This window comes from Perca flavescens, chromosome 22, assembly GCF_004354835.1.
Source record: "Perca flavescens isolate YP-PL-M2 chromosome 22, PFLA_1.0, whole genome shotgun sequence".
In the NCBI taxonomy this organism is placed as follows: domain Eukaryota; kingdom Metazoa; phylum Chordata; class Actinopteri; order Perciformes; family Percidae; genus Perca; species Perca flavescens.
This window is the reverse complement of record NC_041352.1, coordinates 23,765,211-23,782,106: the sequence shown is the minus strand read 5'-3', so window position 1 is coordinate 23,782,106 and position 16,896 is coordinate 23,765,211. Positions and strand designations below refer to the sequence as shown.

Here is a 16,896-nt window from a genome sequence, read left to right as displayed (position 1 = left end):
TGAAATGCTACATTTGATCCAGGTTTCCAGGTTAAACGGACACTGTTGAACTAGATGCTAATTTGTCCGTTGGCAGCAGCAGGTGTTTCCTATATGGCTAATTAGCGGAGATGCTTCTGTGTTTGTAAGCAGAACGTCGTGTGGACCTGAGAGTAAAAGCATCTCTACCTCTGCTTGTTTGTCGAAAAATTTGACTGTAATATTCACCTTTAATTTTTCGAAGCCGGGGGATGTTTATTTGGTTGTTTTCATCCCTCCGCGGTGTTTTATTTTCTGACAGGTTGAGCAAGCACGGGAAAGAAAAATGGACGGTAAAGATTTCCTTATAACTAAATGCTGATTTCACAACAGTTGAGCCGTGTAAACGCACCATTTCTTACTGACCTCAAAGAGCAGAGGGATGAAAATGTGCTTGGAAATAATGTAAACTGCTGCCTCCTGTAGATGGAAGCAAACAACCACACACATTTGGGAGCGGACAACCGAGAGCTCCACATCCCAGACCTTTCTTCTACGTCCAGCCTGCGTCTCAACCTTACCTCTACCAGCAGCAGCACTGGCAGATGAACAACCCATACAGTCACTATGGTGTGCCTGGAGGAGGTATCAAGCTTTTCAAACAATTTGTTTTGTGGTTGAAATCCCCCAGCAGGGGTGGAAGTATACTCTCAGGAGCGTAGCACAAAATTCTGGGCCCTGTAGAAAGGCATTTTCTTTGGGCCCCTCCCCGCATCCACAGCTATTTATTCTAGCATCTTTTTGGGCCCTCCTTACATGAGGGCCCTGGGTACTCCGTCCCCTTTTTTGCCCCTGCCTACTCTTATGTTGTGCTAGAGCAGGGGTATTCAACCTGTTTTAGCTGAAAGACCCCTTAACTGAAAGAGAGACGGAGCAGGCCCCCCTACTACTTGCAGGGCGGGTCTACCGATACTGGGTTTTCAGGGCCGATACCGATTATTAGTAGTGAATGAAACCGATAGCGGATATTTGGAACCCATGTGCATTTACAGTAAAAATGAAAATCCTTTAGTCAAAATTTTAACATTTTGTAATTTTAATAACAAACTCTAACACAAAGGTTTGTTTAAATGCTTTAAGCCATTATTTTAAAGAACTGAAACTTTGAACATAATACACAGCCAAAAAAATTAATAAGTAAAAACCAAAATGGCTTTCTGAAGTTTAATGAGGCTAACAGTTTATTGATATTGTTGTAGCTTATTCACTGTAACACCCAGAGTTAGACAAGTCGATACATACTCTTCTCATCTCCGTGCGTGCTGTAACGCTGTCTGACGGCTCCAGCGGCATCAGGCCAGCACAGAACATGCAGGTGAATGGTTCCAGTAATCCTACTGCTCCCAATAAGTGACAAAATAACGCCAACATGTTCCTATTTACATGTTGTGATTTATAGAGTCACAGCGTGTTCAAAAAACAACGTAACATGAGACACAGCCATCTTCTAACAGTAAACAAACCGGGAACTATATTCTCAGGCGGAAGAATATAGTACTTGGATGGAGTGATATGCTTGCAACAAGCCTGTCTGAGAATATAGTTCCCAGTTTGTTAGAAGACTGCTATGTCTCATGTTACGTTGTTTTTTTGTACACGCTGTGACTCTACAAATCACAAGATGTAAATAGGAACAGGTTGGCGTTATTTTGTCACTTTTGTCACAATTCGAAGCAGTAGGCTAGTTGGAACCAGTTACCTGCAGGATCTGTGCTAGGCTAAGCTAATGCTGGAACCGTCAGACAGTGTTACAGCACGCACGGAGATGAGAAGGGTATGTATCGACTTGTCTTACTCTGGGGGTTACGGTGAATAAGCTAAATTCCCAATAAGTCGGCGTGTTCCTTTAACTGTATGGCTACTAGGGTGGGAATCACCAGAGGCCTCACAATAACATCACAATACTTCTGTCACGATATGATTTTATTGCGATTTAAAAAATATTGCAATATTCTGCGTTATATTTCAATGTATTACCTTTTTTTTCCAACTTTAACATTCAACATCAGTTTTGTCTAAAAAGATAAATTTATCTGTTTGTTCATCTCACTTCAATTTTATTGCTGCAAAATGGGAGTGTTGAGCAGACAGACTGACCAACACATATATCCTAAAAGATGCGCGTCTGTGTATCGATGCAGCATTGCCACGAAAAATATCGCAATACTATGCTGTATCGATTATTTTTTATTTCCCCCACCCCTAATGGCTACCATACAGTTATGGTAGTATCGTTGGTCATATTTAAATTTTTTTTTTTTTACAAATACAGTACCAGTCAAAAGATTGGACACACTTTCCTATTCAAGTTAATGAGAAAGCATGTCCAAACTTTTGACTGGTCCTGTAGGCCAATTTAACCTGTTTTAAATCAGTCTCTATTTTGCTTGATTTTCCCAAAAGGAAAAGCTTATAACTGAAGAACTGCAAGGCCAAAATAAATGTATGAGGCTTCATTTGAAACCTAAATTCTTTTTGTTTCTGGAAATGTGCTTGATTAGCATGTGATTAAAACACAACATAAACTACAGATGTTCAGACATGGTTCAAAATAGTTATTTTGGTCCCAACACATCTGTGCCACACCAAAACAATTGTGCCACACTATGCAGAACACAAAACCCATACCTTCTACACCTTGTCAACCAGACCTGTGTAACATCTCCATCTATTATGTTGGATTCATAGTAATGTATATTTTCATTTTTGAAAAAAATGAACTTTCAAAAAGTTTATTTTAACATTTGGTGGCCCCCCTGCTCTAGCTCTGAAGACCCCTTAAGGGTCACGGACCCCCCTTTTAAATAGCTCTGTACTAGCGTAAAAGTGAAGTAGGCCTACTTAAGTTAAAGTAACAATACCACAGTGCAGAAATATGGTTATAAGTAAAAGTCCTACATTCAAAATATTTAAAATGAATGGATTGGGTGCAGAATGTGCACAATATATATGTAAATGTGGGCTACTTTGTGACATTTTACCACTATCAACAGTATCAGTTGCCTGTAATCTTCACTGCGTGCATTTATGTTTATATTCCGCAGGTTTTAACCGTCCCTGCATGCCCCCGTACCAGTACATGCAATATCCTGGGTTTGTTTTCCCAAACCCATTGTTTGCCCCGTTATATCCAATGGATTACAGGCGGATGTTTGAGCCTCGCTTCCACGCTCCTCCCTGGAATGACATGCCTCGCCAGCAGCAGCAGCGGCAGCAGTATCACCCACAGACAAACTGGCGTCGAGAAATGGCCTGCTCGGAGGCTCAAACCGACCCCAGTGACGCTATAACCAAACTCATCGAATGCCTGGATAAAATCCGAGCCACAGAGCTGCGGGGCGCTGACAGAGAGCTTGACTCGGGTGTCGCCTCACAGGCCTCGGAAACGTTCTTTCCAGGCGAAGAGAAGAAAAGCGAAGAGCAGGGTCACATCCTGCCTTCAGCGCCTGGTGACAGCCACTCAGAGTCTCCAGCCATGATCTTCAGTGACTCCACAACCGCGGTGTACGACGGGGATTCCAGCCAAAGGAGCGTGGAAGTCCTGAGTCCTCCGGGATGCTGGTCAGTAGGATTAGAAGAGGAGTGTCCTCTGGATAGCTCCTCTGTTCACGAAGAGTGTCCTGAGCTGGAGCAGACAGCGACAGACGAAGACTTACTCCCTCAGGAGAAAACGGAGGTCGCAGATATCCAGTCAAATATCTCAGCGACTGATGAAAGTGTTCCCAAATGTGACCTTGAAGAGCTCCTGAAGCAGCCGACGGCTCCAATCCTGCCATCGTCTTCCTTCGCCTCTAGTCAGCCGGCGCTCAAAGATGCCAAAAGTGGCGACGCAGTCTCAAAGACGGAACATCAGAAAGCCGATCCAAGCTACCAGATCCTCAGGCTGCCTTTTGAGAGCGTTCTGACCCCTGGAGAGGCCGGAGGCGCGCACCTCTCCTCCCCTACTGCTCCCTACTACTACAACTACCTATCCATGCAGACCACCCATGAGCGGATGAGCGTTCTCAGTCCATCTCTGGACGAGCTTTCCTCCCGAGATGAGATGTTCTCCACAGATCTGGACGATGCAGATCTTTTTTCCCAAGCGCGTGTATGCAGGCAGGAGGCTCGCCGAGGTGGTGAGCGGGTCTCCGCACGCTGCTGAAGAAGTGGAAGAAGTGTGGCTGCCAGGTTCGAAGAGGTGCATGTGCGCCTGCTGTGGGAAAAGCCTCGCAAAAGGGCCCGGAAGGAGCAAAGTCCACAGCTCCAAGGTGTACAGGGATGAAGCCGGAGACTCTGAGGAGGAGAGCAGGTACGGGAGAGGGTGCGAGCAGCCCGTCAGAGTGGTGGTGAGGAAGCATTCTGCACCCAGGAAGCCTCATCCTGTCCTGCCCAGACATGCTGCAAAACCTTGGTATAAAAGAGGCCAACACAAAGATCCCTCTGATCCAGTGAACCAGGAGGAAGGTCATGTTTGTATTCATGAGCCGGCTGATGGCGAGATTGGAGAGTTGACTTGTAGTGAGCCGCAGTGCAGAACATGTCAGGGTAAGTCTAGGCCAGTGATTTTGTTGTTGACATCTTCAGTTGACTTGATGTTTGTCTGATGGCAGTTATTTTTTTTTTGGGCTGATTATGTGATGTTAGAAATGTGAATGTGTGAACCCTTTTGTAGACAGACTCTGCAGAGAAGATCTAACCGCGTCAGACCAAGGCAGGTGGGGCGACCGGGACGTGATTCCCAGGAGGAGACAAGCAACCCCTCTGCAACGACAAGGTTGAATTCAGCCAATCCCATGCTCATTCTTCTCTTGAACCAACGTTTACAGGGGCAATTATTGTGCGTCTTGAAATGTAACAAAACACATCTATCAGTCTGCCCAAACAGCTCGTGCAGTATCGTTATTTTGCAGCCAGGTTAGAGCAGTTTTAGTCCCATATTCATGTTTGTGAAATGCTGAGGTGGAATGACCTCTAAAGTTAGGAGCACACTACACAATATAAAAACCAATGAGACAACCAGCATCAAAGATGATCTTGTCCAAAAATACTTGTTTGGTACCTATTGCACTATATTTACTTTAGGTGTGGTGTACCATTTTATGTCACAAAATGATTCACAAGCATTTGAAATCTCAGTTTACTGCTCTCTATAAAGTAAACAATTTCGTTTTTCCCCGCCGTAGAAAATAGTTAATTTATGAACAAGGCAGGGTTGTTTGGTACACGTACAATACAGAACATGACTCAAATCTCCTGGCTCTGGGACGGGAGCATCAGACCTGTCGCACAAACACCCAACATTGCTGACAAATTTAAATTTTATTTGGAAATCTGAACCGTGAAAATCTGTTATTTAATGTGCGAGTGTCGGCTCAGCTTGGTCGTTCTATGGATGCAAGTCCAGTTTCAGTCAACGTGGGTGTGGTGATGTTTGCATTTTGTAAATAACGTACTTCTTATCCTTTTGTTCATTCTCCAAGTGAAGTTCATTTTGTGGTATTATGTTCTGCTCCTATCCACTGGATAGAGATGAGTACTCAGAGGAAAGTGATGTACCACAGGCCAAGAGACGAGGACAACGATGACGACGAGCCGCCACCATTGCACTGGGAAAGAGGTTATGACACTGTCAACACTGACCTGGCTATTGCATTTCTTTGAATATGATTTTTATTTTTTTGTTCTGTTTTTGTCAGGCTCTACGATGAGAGGAGAACCAAGATGTTAATGTCCCCAAAGTGTGTTGAACTGTAGGTGAAATATGCACACAGCTCTGCACAAGATGAAACATTATTTTTTTTTTTTTTTTTTTTTTTTTTAGATGTGTTCAAACTTCTGTCTTGGTGAAACTTTGTCTTGATGAAATGTTGTCTTTCTTTCCCAGGTCCCCCCCAAAAGGTGTAATTGTTCCAGGATAATGTGTTAAATATTTAGAGCACCAGGTGAAATGCACTGCACGATGAAGCCTTTTTTTTTTTTTTTTTTTTTTTTTTTGTTTAGATAAATGTTTAAAAAAAAATTTCAAAGTTTCTGCAGTGACACTGCCTCGCACTTTTCATGATTTATGAATTTCACAAACTGGCAAATGGGCTGAAAGGTTGTGTGTTGCAGATGATGGTGTGCCACAGTTTGGGGCCAGTCCAATAAAAATATTCATTATTTAAACTTTGTTTTAATTATTTTACATCTTGTAACAGTTCATATTATGCTGGAAGATTTATACGTATTTTATAACGTGGAACCTCGATTATTTGAATTATTTCAATGTTGAAGTGACTTGCACATATACAGTATATGTCCATATTTAATATTTTGGAAGAAGCAGGTTTTGTCTGATCAGCATGTACTTTATCTGGATGACATGTAATATCAGGCAGGGTCAGATTTCAAGCATTTTAGAGTTTTGCACACCTTTTTAGATTTTTTATGTTATTTTGCCAATAATTCAGCATATCTATTTACGGTGTATGAATATAGATGTATAGATATAGCAGCAGTAAGAAATTAGTTTTTGAAATTAATTTGCAGAACCAGGTGCTGTCTATTACAGTATGTCACTTTACTAAGTAGTCAGTTGAAAGAAAACAAATTTGGTGAAATGCTTTTAATAGACCTTTTTCACAGCAGACATGTTGACATGTCATAGTAGGAAAAGCCCAGGTGTATTCACAACCATTACTGATGACTGCATTCCACCTAGGAGAGGTCCTGGTATTGTGCATGCTGACTCACTAAAATATCTTACTGGGACACTTGATGGAACTGAGCCATCGTTAAGGTTATCAATCTCAGCTGTGCTTTTCCTACTATGACAAGTCAACCTGTCTGCTGTGAAAAAGGTCCATTCTCATTTTTGCTTAAGCCAAAAGAAATGCCAAACATTTGTTGATTCCTGCTACTCGTATGTGGATTTCTAAATCCTTGTAAATGTAATATCTCTGGGTAATGGACTGTTGATTGGATAAAACAAGACATTAGAAGACATCACCTTGGGCTTTGGGAAACTACATTGGTCACTTCACCATTTTCTGTTATTTAATAGACCAAAGATTAATCTGTTAACTTTGAAAATTACGATTTGACAAAAATAATTATTAGTTGCAGCCCTCTTATCTACTCATCTTTGGGTGTCAATAGATGCTTTGAACAATTTTTTGTACAGGTTATGTTTTGACAGAAAGCTGAGACAAATGGCACATGATGTTCTTATAAACAGCAAAAGTAGATATTATGGTTTTAGATATAAAGGACTTTTAATTAACTATAAGGAGACTTTATAGGGATGTTTTATCCTCAAGGCACACAGATCAGAGTCCATACACAGAAAACATGTTAGAGTTGATTTAGAATCACTGGTCAAGTCAACAACCCGGTCTCACAGAGCATATATATTTTTAATGGATAGTTCCGTCTATAAATACAGCTCCGAGCTACCAAACAAGCTCATAATTGGCTCTTCGGGGGTCAAACGTGCTTCTCAACACAAGTCGTGTGAAAATGTGCTTTGCATTTCAGAGAGGCAGACTTTTAATTGCTCAACTGCAAAAGAAAATGAGCCTCACAGAGACTGTATAAAAGGACAGGATGTGCCATTTTGAGCCACATATCTGTTACCTATGCCAATCTAACAAGCTGCAGGTCTGTTTCCTTAATTAAAGCCAATCAGCTTCTCCTCTACCTCTGGTTTCAAATGATTCAAGGCACCTATCCTGATCTATTTGGCTGTCTTTCCTCAGGTGAGTTGTTGCACCACAGTGGGAGGGAATCAGTGGGAAACAAACATTTTTCATTGGCTTTAAATAAAACTCATCAAACTAATTGGACAAGTGTCACCTGTAACCAAAATCTAGCCAATCAGTGCAGCATTTGACAAGCTCGCCTGTAGCATGAGTCCACGCCTTTGATTTCCAATTTAAAACATACCTTGAAAGCTGTGTTGGTTTCTCAGTTCCCTTAGCTTCTTTTTCTACTTGCCCAGTAAGTGTTTTTTTGTCAGAAAATATACTGAAACAATCTGCTATCTTGCAACAAAGTTTGCCAACAAAGAAGGAAACAGTTCAAACATTTATTTGAACTTGAACTGTTTGGCAGATATGGCGGCAGCCACATCTACCTTCCAACATTCTTTCGGTCTGGGCCCTCGGGGTCCAAACCCACCGTACGGAGCTCAGCAGGCTCCAGGGCCTTCAGGAGCTTCACGTCCTGAGGAGCAGCACCACAAACCTTTCTTCTATATTCAGCCCTCGCAGCCATACATGCCCATGCAAAGCATGCAGTGGCCTGTGCCAGTACCCATGCCTGTGTCCTACAACCCATATGCCTACCCTGGTTTAGGTAAGTGCCAAACATCCAAGCTTGTGTCTAGTTTTGGTTCAATGCTCCCTGAAAATTCTTCTGCTGCATGTTGTCTAGCAACAATCCTTTTGAGTTGTATGGACAGAACACTGAATGCAACCAAGTGCTTTCAAATGAAGTCCTCCTGTATTTTTCTTTCTACATATCGCCAGACACTTGCCAATACCCACATTCAATTCTCACATTTGTTAGATTCTTTATCTGTGTCAGTGCAGAGTTTCTGGTGAGGCGATCATCCAATTGTACACATCTGAATCAATAAGTTAATCATGTAAAATGTATATGGCCTCCTGCTCCCATTTTATAGGCTACACAATCACATTTGTTTTTAATAGGTTATTTCATGCTACATATGCACAAACTTTTTCTGTAAGACAAACCTTTTGTAGAGACATTCATGTGTCCTAGACGAGGTATCCTAATTACTTTGGTGATCTTCTGGCACCACCATTTGTGGCGCCAGAAGATCACCAGCTTTCGAATTGATCGCTATTAAACTTGTTCAGACATTAATAATCTCCTCAGGATAAACTGTAACTTTGGTGATCCCTGACTTTTCATCTCTCACCATCATCAGGTATATATTTTAATTTGTCCATTCCTTTAAAACCAAAAACTTACAAAACTAATGACATTCTCATCAGCCCCAGCAGTACTTGTTGTACCAGCAGTACTAAATGGCTAATGTTGGCATGCTGGCATGCTAAATTTAGAGGGTGAATAAGGTAGTCTCACATTGCCAGACCCATCTTCAGAACGCTGTGGAGTAAGGTCTGGCTACACCAGATATATTCTGGGATAGGAGGAAAAAAACGACACAACGTCCAGTTAGATAGTAGATGCCATAAACGTATTCTTTGTAAATCTTTAAAATCATTCCCCGAAAGAACAAAGTAGGCCTGCCTTGTTGCATGATCCAAATTTTCTTAAAAAATTGCCATTTTCAGCGTGTAGCTTGCTAGCTGGAAGTTTGTTGTTAGAAGAAAGGGGATTTTGAGAAAGGCAACACATTTCCAGGCTTTATCCTGGAAATGTACTTCTGTTGATTCAGGCTATGAGCAAAGTAAACCTACCTGCTAACTATCAGCATCTTAGCGTTGTCATTGTGAACATGTTTGTATGCTAATGTTGGCATTTAGTATACAAATCTTACTGTTCTTCTGCTATTAAAGGTTATGGCATGCCTATGATGCCCCACTATCAGCCAAATCCATACATGGAGCCACCTGGCTTTGTCCTACCCCATACCCACCTCCATTTAATGGACTACAGACGCATGCTCAACCCTCAGCATTACCAGACCATGGCCTACCAGTCTCGCAGGTTCCGCTACCAACACAACAGCCAGACCAGAGAAACTACCAGCTCTGAGGTTCAAACTGAGCCGCTGCCTGCGACCCAGAGGACGAGCACTCCAGGTTCCAGCGACGCCGAGGCCCGCAGTGGTCTCCCAGTTTGCAAAAGTGACAACAGCCCCAGTGCTCCCATCAATCAGCCACTCCTGCCAGCTTTGGCTGCGCAGACAGGGGATCATTCTCTGGAGCTAAAGGACGTTGCACCCTCGTCCACCACCAGGACGGCTGCAAATGGCGGCTTTGTGATTCAGACAGAGGAAGTGAGGATCGAATGCTGCAACACACCGGTGGGAATGCAACTCCTGCGCTCTCATGAGACTGCAGAAGTATCTCACAGCTTTTCCCAAGATGGTGTCCAGTGCAGTAGCTCCGTCCTGCAGGGTCACATGCTGCAGGACGAGGAACTGTGCCTTCCTGCAGACGAGTCAGAGCAGGCACTCCAAGCTTGTCCTGACATCCTGTTAGTTGGGATGCCCAGCAGCGGCGAGAAGATCCCTGCTCTGGAGGAGTCCAGGAACCAGACGGAATCTGTGACTGTCACTTCCAACTCAGGTTCCCGACTAGCAGCTTATTGTGACGATGAGATGAACTGTGAGAAAGATCTAAACACGACATCGAACTTTAAAGTCGTTCACTTGCCCTTTGACCCCGAGTACCTGGATGAGCTGTGGAAGATGGAATCCACTGTCTGGTCAATGGAGGAAACCTTAATTCCCTCCCCTGAATCGCTAATCCTAAATGACCGCACAGAGTATCATAATGAATCTCTGGCTGGTGTAGCTGGAGTGCCCTCAGCAGATGTGCTGATGTCGAGAGAGGAGGTTCCTACAGAAAAGTTTCTTCCCATGACTGAGATGCCTTCTCTGGCACAGGATGAACGGAAGGACATGGTCCCCACTGGGGAGAAGGGTACTAGGGATGAGATTGTGTCTGAAGCTGCGATCTGCCCTGTGACAGATGTTCCAGTTGCAGAGAGAACTCCAATGACCGAGTTGACACACGAAGCAGAGGTGGCTCTTGCACCTAATTTGCCGGTTTTGGATCATTCCCCTCCAAAGGCAGATAGGAACCACCATAGACGGGAAACGGATGTCCAGCATCAACAGGACACTTCATTTGAATCATTGCCCGCCTACCTCCCCTCAACCAGCTGGATGGCTGACTTTGATAATGTCCACTATTGTAATAAGATGCCCCAAACTCCCAAAAAGCAGAACAGACCCCTCGGCAGCTGTGGGTTAGATGTGCTTACAAGGAGAAGAAAACTAGAACTCGAGTACAAAGAACAACGTACCGTTCGCAAGCCAAAAGAGAGGTACAAACCCAAAGTGGATCGGCGAAGCCTCTCTGACCACGAATGCTGCCTTAACAGAAATTTCAATGAGAATGCATTCACTTATGCGTCCAAGAGGGAGCGACTTTGCTCCAGATGTGTGGCGAAGAGCAGCGTCTGCACATCTGCCAGTCCAGGACCCGATGGTCTCACCTTAAAAAGAAAAGCTACTCTTGTCAAACAGTGGAATGACTCACTCTTACCGACATGTGAAGCCTGTAAGACTCAATCCAAGAAACGACTGATGAGAAAAGCTTCCGGTCCTGTTGTCTGTGGGCCTCATCATGGACACGACACCGAGGGAGAATCTTCTGAGAACGGCTCATGTCGCCTTGGCTCAAAATGGAGGGCAGTTGATCATCCCAGGAAGCTCAACAGTCTCAAGAGGCCACTGGCCTCCAAGCAAAATGTTGAAAAATGTCCTGCAGCGATGTACCCAAAGCTGAGGGAAAAGAACTGTGTGTGTAATGAGCCGCAGCATCAGTCTGTGGCATGGGAGAGGCTGCGGCACTGTCCCCACGGCAACGCCATCCGAGAGATGGATGAGAACTGCGCCATGCCGTTTTCCCTCCAGGACAAATGGAGGATAATGGATCAGATTTACCTGACACACAGGTGGCAAACTGGTAGGCAAATTGTTTTTGTTTGACAGGGGAATAGTGCACATTGTCAGACATCATATATATCTATATCTATATCTATCTTTACCTGACAACAAAACAAACTTTTTTTCTTTTCTGAAATGTTTAAATATACAACTGATGAATTATCTGTCTAAATATGTGCTAATTTGCAAACATTGGATAAAGCCAGGTTCAACATTCTTCTTTCATTTTGTTGACTTATTTGTCAAATCTTTACAGAAAGGATTTTGGATATCTCTTATTACTCCATAGACTGGAAAATACTGTCAACAGCCATTTAAACAAAAAAAAAAAAAATTCAGAATATAACATTGGAAAAGAATGAAAGTGGAACATTTTGGTGTTGTAAGTTCTACTGAAGTGGAGATTTCCGGCTCGGAGTCTCAGAACAAAACCTTTTTTTAAGATGGATTGTAAACTAACATCATGAAACTTCCCTAGTTGATTACTTGCATTAAGCCAATTATTAGTTTTCTAACATTGATTTTAAAATGCAAATGAAGCATTATCTAATGTGGGAGAAATCTACAGTCACAAATGGAAAAAGTGAAGTTAAATACCTAAAATGTATATTTTGGACCCCCGCCCCCTCAAAAAAACTAGTCTAAAAGGAGACATGTTATGGAAGCAAAATGGCCAGAAAACTCAACATTTTAAACATGTTAATACATTGACATGCTGCTCTGTAACTAACTGTATAATTATCACCCGACAGGAGGGAAGTCGCGGAAAGCGGTGATTCCTAACCCGGACGGTGACTGCTTCAAGAATGAAGCCAGATCAACACATTTTAATCACAAGAAATCACAACTACAATCACAAGGTTTGCTTTGGTCACTTTACTGTACTCTGCGTTAACATTAGTCAGTTAAATCAAGGTCTACACAGAAAAAAAGGAGGGGAACGTTCAAGTGCAGGAAAGTGAGAATTTAACATAATGTACACAAATATGGGCACTAAATGGCACAAAGAACATAGAGAAAGTTTGAATCTGCAACATGAATGGAGCCTTTTCTCAATTCCAAGAGACGAGTCACCATAAACCTCTTTGATCGGAGCCTGGTTTGTGCTCGTCATTTAGTGCCTGTGTATTTGTACACAATTAAATTTTCTTTTCTGCATTCAGCAGCGCCCATATTGTCTCAAGCCTTTCTCCACTATTTCCTTTAAAAGTAAATTTAAGGATCTACTTTTTTTTTTTTTTTTTTAAAAACCTTACATTTATTATAGAGAGGCCTACTGTATCTACACCATTACTGACCTAACCTGCATGTTCACAAAGCTGTTGTATGGGAGAATAGAATTGTCACTATATTCAAATGTGGACCAATGAAATACTTCATTTTGTGTAATTAGTTTTCTCTCTGCAGGAACTCGAAGAAATGACACAAGATGCTGATTTTTTGCACAAGAGCACGATTCTACAAAGTGAAAACCGCACTTTTTTTTTTTTTTTTTTTTTAAGAAACTTTGATGTACACTTAATTTAACTTATTTCCACCTAAATGTATTGTATAATAAATCACAATGTTCACTATTTATTAACATTAAAATAAACACAGATTTATGATACTGGTGTTTTGTTTTTTGCTTTAAAAATTGTATTTTTCCGATAATGTTTGGGGAGTAAAATTATAGTACAACATGTAGTAAATGCATTTGTCCACTAGATGGAACGATTTCTACATTAACTTTCAAATCCTTCTGGTGGTATTGAATTATGCTTTGTATTTACAAAAAAAAAAAAAAAAAAAAAAAAGAAACTTGGTTAAATTGCAGGTAAACTTAGTCTGAAGTCTTTAAACTGAATTTAAATGTATATTTTTCATACAGAAGTCTGAACAGTTTGGCGGGATGGAAATAAAACCACCTGCAGCTTGACAGCTTGGGTTATTTCCACAGGTGGACACATCTTGACACAATTTTTTTTTTTTTTTTTTTTTGTCTGTCATAACAAACATCTGACGGTTTCCGTCTGATTTGCACAGAATTTAAAACCTGTCCATGTCCCTGTGATCACATTTACATAAGACCTTTTTAAATGTCTTTATCTAGTGAATGTTAAATGTGTTTATCGTGATGTTCAGGTGTGTCCCTGGTGGTCTCAAGGCGGGAATCAAAGCTGTGGCCTTTTGATAACTGAGTGGCCTTTATCCTCCAATCCACAGGTCCTATTATTGAGGCTGGTACCTTGACAGCCAGAAACATGAATAAAGAGATTAAATGGAAATGATTAAATTACATCTGCATTACTTGGGGCATGTTTATAAAAATGACTTTAGTATATATTCTTTTAAAGGGCTCACTTTCAGCTGTATTTTCAAGCATAATTATCTTAAAATTTGACAGAGCAGTAACGTCAGTCTGTGTAGTCTGGCATTGCCAGACCCTTCTCCACAGCGCTACGGAGGAGGGTCAGGCTAGTCCACATATAGTAATGGGAGAAAAACGTGCCCTGGTTTATTGGCATTTCTTTAAACTAATCACAATCGTTGTGGGCGACGCTAGGCACCGGATGGAGCCACGGTGCCCCTGCAAAGTAGCCTCTGGAAGGAACTTGTTTTGGTGAAACGTGACGTTCAAAAGTTGTTTTAGTCGTGCAACAGAAAACTCAGATTGGACAGATAGTCTAGCTAGCTGTCTGGATTTACCCTGCAGAGATCTGAGGAGCAGTTAACCATAGTCCTCACAAATCCACCGGAGTTTAGAACGCCAACACAAACAAAGCGGAAGGTGACGGACATCTGGCCGAAAAGACGGACATCTGGCGGAATTTCTGGCTGCACCTGACCAATGCCGGAGGTGGAACGTCGTCGATATAGACTAAAGTCTGTGAAATGTCCAATTGAGCCCATGTGTGAATAAAGCAACTCATTGTCTGGAAGATTTCAACGCGAGCAGGTTGGCGTGTTGACGACATTGCTATCATGCAACTGGCACGAAACCGAAAAAATATAAAATATCCGAGGGTAAATTAGATTATTGACATGAAGACGCCAACAAAAATGTCTAACTGGAGAGACGACGAGATCCGGGAACTTCTGTTGGTAAGGTTTGATGTTGAAATAATCAGACAGATTCAAGGAACGGCAAGAGACCCATTTGTTTATGACCAAATTACGAACCGGCTACGTGACCGTAGCATTGCCTACTTTTACCTACTTACTTCATGTCCTGAAAGTTCTACCCAGGCACCGCCCCCTCACCTTAACCAAACGGAGTATTTCCTGTACACGAGAATAGGTCTGACACGGACAATATCTTGTTGTTCAAGATGACCTCATGATTTTGCGTGAACACACACGCCACTTTCCTAAAGCCAAGTGGCGTGCTATCTGTACGCATTTTGAGCTATCCGCGTGTATGTCTACGCTGTATACAGTGGACGGCAGTCTGCAACGTCACAGTGTAGCTGCGTGGCGTGTTATCCCGAGGCTACGGTTGGGTTTAGGAAAAGAAGAAACGGTTGAAAAAAATAAACAGTTGGGATTAGGACAAGAAGAACGGGGTTGGGTTTAGGAAAAGAACAAACATGGAAAGGAAATGTCACACGCGGGGCGCAATCCCCGCTCTCCTGGGTGAAAGTCCTGTGTTTTGCCCATCCTCCACCCCAACCAATCTCCCTATACTGTCAGAAATAAAGGTACGGTTGAGGTCCATTTATCTTCTCTGAGGTCCAACTGCTGGTGATGTACCCCCAAAGGGTCATAGCTGATCCATAAGGTACACATTTGTAGGTTGAACGTTCTAACGTGAGCAAGGGGCCATGTTTGTACCATTTATTGAACATACAGTATAGGGGTACAATAAGAAAGATGTCAGTGTTTGACCCATGGTGTGACCAAAATTATGTTGGGGGATGGGATGGCTAGTGCCTCAGGGCTGTCAAGGAAATTATGTTCTCAAATTCATTACTTAGGAAATTAGAAACAATAAGTATATTGTTATTAATGCTAGTAAACTATATATATATACATATATATATAAGATTTTCGCCCCTATCATACAACTTGCTACAGCCTCAATTCACACGCAATCGCAAGGTAATGTAAGTCAATGGAGGCCAAACAGCGTTGATAAACACGCTAAAAACCGAGTATGCATCTTGATGACACGCCAATAATGGCATACGAATTGGTGTGTCATACATACGCCACTTCATAAGATCAGTCTGTGTTGTTTGCCACTGCACATGTGTGAAAGAGACCTGCTTTTATCAAACCTGCTTGTTTGGTGGTCGGATAGCTTTTATCAGACACAGCTCCCTGCTGTGTCTGAAACATCTGTAACACTCCAAAAAAACTATGGTTCCACATTCACACCACACTCTTCCAGGGTTTTTCCTGCAGAGAGGAATGTTTGGCACACCCCCAAAAGAGGTTTTAGCCAGCCCCAAAGGAAAATCAAAGCACTGAGAATAAAAATAGCAATTCCGATCTTCTCCAAATGTGTTTGAGAGCAATTTACCAAACAACCGTTGAACAAGCAGAACATAAACTTGAACATGAGCGCCAATCTCAGTTTTAGCTCTAGTCAGGCTGTAACGGAGTCTCCCAGTGATTTATCTAAATATTAATATTTTTTAAACCAGTTTTGTTAATTGGAGTTTTATATACTCAAGCATAATATACATTTTTGTTCATCAAATTGTCAGAAATAACAGGCACATGCATAGATTTATGTGAAATAAGGTAACACAGACTCATGGCCTTAACTGTACACAGACCGATCGTAGTCCGTCCCGTCCGTCCCGTCCCCAATGGCCCATTCTTAGCCAGGAAATAACATCTTTACATCATTGTGGATGCCTTTCAGGAGAGACTGTCTGAAAGTGTGCACAGTTATTGCCACTTTTGCCCAAGTGACCATAAACACTTTTGATCTTCCGACGTGGTCGGACAACTTCTACTTCTGGACGAGCATAACCCCAAACCCTACCGGTTCCGCACAGCAATTGGAGCACAAAGGAAAGAGTTTTCCGACTGCTGACCTTAGATTGGACTTTAGTTTGCATTATTAAAACATGAAAATAGTAAAGATTACACCAGCTAAAACATCAGCGTGCTAGCATTGTCAGTGTGCCTCAGTGCAGCCTCACAGAGCTGCACACATGGCTGTCGACTGTTAGTCCTGTTTCTGATTACGTCAGCTAGTAATAGTCAAAAAGGACATTATTAGTCATAGTATTGCGTGAAGGCGACTGTGAACC

At 42.2% G+C, this 16,896-nt stretch overlaps 2 protein-coding genes across 3 annotated transcripts; both read left to right on the top strand.

The window, feature by feature from the left end:
• The first annotated feature begins 25 nt into the window (after window positions 1–25).
• Window positions 26–6,019, top strand: LOC114549027 (uncharacterized). The gene is given in 8 exon segments (XM_075447414.1): window positions 26–311; window positions 445–603; window positions 3,063–4,093; window positions 4,095–4,545; window positions 4,673–4,774; window positions 5,528–5,617; window positions 5,697–5,750; window positions 5,885–6,019. Coding segments are annotated over 7 exon segments (1,872 nt in total). The 5' UTR covers window positions 26–304; the 3' UTR covers window positions 5,729–5,750; window positions 5,885–6,019.
• A 1,600-nt stretch (window positions 6,020–7,619) lies between these two features.
• On the top strand, window positions 7,620–13,144 carry buc (bucky ball). Of its 2 annotated transcripts, none has more exons than XM_028569935.1 (5): window positions 7,620–7,736; window positions 8,092–8,334; window positions 9,528–11,669; window positions 12,403–12,510; window positions 13,058–13,144. In XM_028569935.1, the coding sequence occupies exons 1-5, from the start codon at window positions 7,691–7,693 to the stop codon at window positions 13,084–13,086; spliced, it is 2,568 nt and encodes an 855-aa protein (XP_028425736.1). In that variant the 5' UTR covers window positions 7,620–7,690; the 3' UTR covers window positions 13,087–13,144. The 2 variants fall into 2 exon arrangements, with proteins under 2 accessions (XP_028425736.1, XP_028425737.1); XM_028569936.1 differs by lacking the exon at window positions 7,620–7,736 and adding an exon at window positions 7,767–7,977.
• The last annotated feature ends 3,752 nt before the right edge of the window (window positions 13,145–16,896 follow it).